At 21.1% G+C, this 3988-nt stretch overlaps 1 protein-coding gene across 1 annotated transcript; it reads right to left on the reverse strand.

Annotated features, from left to right (window-relative positions):
- Positions 1-1795: 1795 nt before the first annotated feature.
- Positions 1796-3641, reverse strand: LOC122719251 (CCR4-NOT transcription complex subunit 11). The gene is made up of 2 exons (XM_043944914.1): positions 3532-3641; positions 1796-3417 (listed from the first exon to the last, which is right to left on the reverse strand). The coding sequence occupies exon 2, from the start codon at positions 3411-3413 to the stop codon at positions 2049-2051; it is 1365 nt and encodes a 454-aa protein (XP_043800849.1). The 5' UTR covers positions 3414-3417; positions 3532-3641; the 3' UTR covers positions 1796-2048.
- Between the last annotated feature and the right edge of the window lie 347 nt (positions 3642-3988).

Consider the following 3988-nt stretch of genomic DNA (forward strand, 5'->3'; position numbering starts at 1 on the left):
ATATCAAAATTTTATATTTGTTTTGGTGTCTAGAAATGATCCATTAAAAATATTTTATGAATATATTAATTCGTTGTATAAATGATAGACATTAATTTAAAAATATTAAGAATTGAGAAAATTATAATAAATAATTATAATGATTGCGTTTCATAAACAGTAAACACTGCCTTTATTGAATTCGAAAAATAAGTTAATAATCTAAATAAATATTACAATTTATTGTTTATGCATACTGTATCTTTTATTTAATGTAATAAATGTTTGTGAGATATTAATATTTTGTTTTTTGTATTTTGATATTAAAACTTTATTAGATTTAATATCGTAATATTAAAAATAATAATTATTTAATATAAAAAATTTAACTTCGTGATGATTATAAATATTTTACTTTTAATATAACAAATTCAATTTATTCTAGTTCTATTCAATATTCAATTTATCCTATGTTTATCATTTATTTCGGAAATGATGAATTATTGATAATGTATTTATATTTATATTTAATAATATATTAATAATATGTTTATATTTTTAAAAATACTTTGATGAAAAAGAAATAGTTTAAGAAAATGTATATAAATGTATATGTATAATAAATTAATATTAAAATTTATTATAAATTAATATTAAAGTTTAGTTTACTATTGCATTATCTAATAGAAATTTTGTTTTATTAATATGGATTAAATAATTCTTATATAATTTTATTTTAAATACGTAGAAATAGAATTGCTTTATCATTCTCGGTTTTTTAAAAAATATAAAATTTTGTGAAAATTTAAATAATTTTTTTTAAAAATAAAATATTGAAGAAATTAAAATATAATTTAATTTAAATAATAAAGAAAAGTTCTTCGAATACTATGTAAATATTGAAAATTATTATATGTTTTTATTTAGCTAAAAATTATTAGCTAAAATTATTAGCTAATTATTGTAATGTTTTTTATTTAAAAATTTGAAAAAAATAAAGATGTTATTTCAGTAAACTAAAATAAAAATGGATAAATAAAAAAAATTTTAAATGAAATCTTAATTGTATAAGATTTTATTATTTATTTTTATATTACTTACATCCCTAATTTTGATAAATTTAAATACGAGAAATTACGATAATATATGAAAATTTACAAATTTTTTTACAACTAAAATTATGCACATATATTTTTATTTTATACAACTTATTTTTATAAGATTTAAAATTTATTATATAAATATATTTATAATTTTTTTTTCATATATATCTAAATTTAAACTATCATTTAAATTATTTTTTTAATATTGTTCTATTTCGTATCATATAATCAAAATATCAATTTAATATGATTATCTTAGATTTCTAACATTGTATTTATACAATATTAGTTATTTAATATTTTATAATAAACAATTATTACAAAAAAAATATTTCAATTTTTATATTGAGAATATAAAAAGTATTTATTTATTTTTTGTAGTTTTGGAATACAAAATATATAGTATGTAAAGATGCATCTATATAGTATCTTATTGTAGAGAAACAAACATACAAAAGCATTATAAAATGTTTCAAAATACTTGTAACAAAAAATATTTGATATCTGAATATCAATAATAATCTGTTTTATTTTTTCCTAAGAACAATTTTTACAATTTATTACTAGAAAATAACTTACATTATTTTTTAAAACATATATATTATATTATACCTACAATAATAGTGTACATATATTTCATTTAGTTTTAACAAAAATTGTGACACATAAATAAATATACTTTATGTATATTATTATAAAAACATTTCTTTTTTGGTTCTTTGAATGAAATTATCATGTTAATATTTTAATAATTAATCGAAAATAAATGAATTAGCCAATAATTTATTTGTATTATTAAAATTATATATAAAACTTTACTAAGTTTATAATCATCACTTTCAAAAAAGCACTGTGAAACTGTATCTACATTTTAGTTCATTGTAATTTAATTAATCAAAAAAATATTTAAAAATTTTAATAGACTATTAATTTCCTATCAGATATTTGAAAAACATGTTAATTATATTAACACATATCCAATTTATTGTTAGCAGTTGGTGCATTCAATCCACCAATATCACCAGATTCAAGTTGTTTAAGCAGACGGAAAAGAGCCGCAGCTTCCCTAATGCGACTAAATTCTATACAAAAAGCTTGCACTTCAATGAAGAGTTCCTTGACATTTATAATTTTGTTCCTAATTAAGGATTGCAAAAAAACACAAACTAAACGTACTAAACGGTTTTGCATATAACGATCTTTTATAGTTTCACAAGTAGAAATACAGTTACTGATATATAAATGAACAAATTCTGTAGGTAAATCAACAGTAGTAGTCAATCTATTAACAACTTCCATTGAATGAAGTGACATCTCCATATTTACCAAAACACTAAAATATTCTGTTATCTGACTTGATTGCATAAGTTTTAATAAAACTTCAATTGCAATTAAAGGGTTATTCTCCACCAAATCTGGTAATTTTCCTGGAGTAAGGCCAATGTGATATACTAATTTTGGATCTCTATCCAATTCATTAACAAGATGTTGTTGTTGTTGTAATGTCAATACACTTTTAAAAGCTTTACCCATCAATCTACGAGCTTCTGCACCAGCACAATTCGAAACACACATATTAGTGTCATATTCAATTGTAAACTGAGATGGTTCTGTGACATTAAACCATGGTAATTCGTCAACTGAACGATAAAGAGGAGGTGCTAATCTTAAAAATTCAGGTTGATAACTTTGACTGCATAATGGTGGATCATTAAAAATTAAAATTTCTGTCATATTTTTTGTTGCATTTTTATCAATTTCTGTTATTTTGGAATGGTCCATATCAGGTAAAATTACAGGATGTCCACATTTAGCAATAGAAGGTAATTCTGAATGATGTTCTGCTAATTGTACTTGTAAATTACTTAAATCAACAGGTGGTACAGAAACAAAATATAATTCATCCACAATTTGTCTTGGAGTTTTCTTTAAAATATCTTTTTGGTTATATCCCAATAAATTTATCAAAAGATTTTTCTCACATTGTGACAAAATTGGTATATGTCCTGAAAAATTAGTCTTTGGTACTCCATTATTTGTATCTTCTTGTGATTTTAAAACCTGAACAAAAACAGGTGCAAAAGGTGTTGAGGCCAGTGTTTCTCCTCTATAAAGATCGAATAATAATGCTACTGCTATTATACGTTGAACATTTTTTGGCAACAAATCTATATGTTGTAAAAGGAGAACCAATGTCATTCCTACTTTGAATCGAACTTCTTTTGGAAATACTTGATGTAATTGATTACAAAGATTTTCCAAACTTGTATCCAAATTTTCTTCCTCTAGGATATCCAATAATTTCGTTAAATCTTTCGGAGTAAGAGTCATGATGCTAAGTAACAAATAAAATTAGGTTATAGCACCTCGTTTATGTTTCTTTTTCACGATTATATTCATGAATATCGTAATACAAATATGATAATTCGTCTTTAAAATTAATAATTACATATGACATATTAACTTGCAGCGTTTTAATATAGATAAATTTAATTTTGTTACATTTTATAGTTGTTACTTTACAGGTTATGACTAGAATGCGAATAGACTCAATTATCGTACAACCTACAAACTCAACTGAAGATAGTGAACCATTTCATTGCAATATGGAATCGATTACTATAAAGTTTCAGAAAAAAGAGTTGAAACACAATGTAAAAATATGAAAGTACTTTAGCGCTATCTATTTTAGTATTTCTGCTATATATTTCGCGCTAATTTTAAAATTTCTTTATATTCACTATTAACACTTATTTTATAGAGACATTTATTACAAATTACAGATTAAAAAATTATCTCAATTTTTATAATTTTTAAAATTATAAAATTCTATTCAATATATATTTCAAAATGCTTTATATTTTTATTTGTTACTTTTATATATTATAAATTTTATTTTTACACAT

This window comes from Apis laboriosa, unplaced genomic scaffold (assembly GCF_014066325.1).
Source record: "Apis laboriosa isolate Shangri-la unplaced genomic scaffold, ASM1406632v1 scaffold71_cov137, whole genome shotgun sequence".
Taxonomy (NCBI): Eukaryota; Metazoa; Arthropoda; class Insecta; order Hymenoptera; family Apidae; genus Apis; species Apis laboriosa.

Excerpts from the sequence above, each read along its gene's own strand:
- LOC122719251 (XM_043944914.1), bottom strand. The coding sequence starts at position 3,413 with ATGACTCTTACTCCGAAAGATTTAACGAAATTATTGGATATCCTAGAG.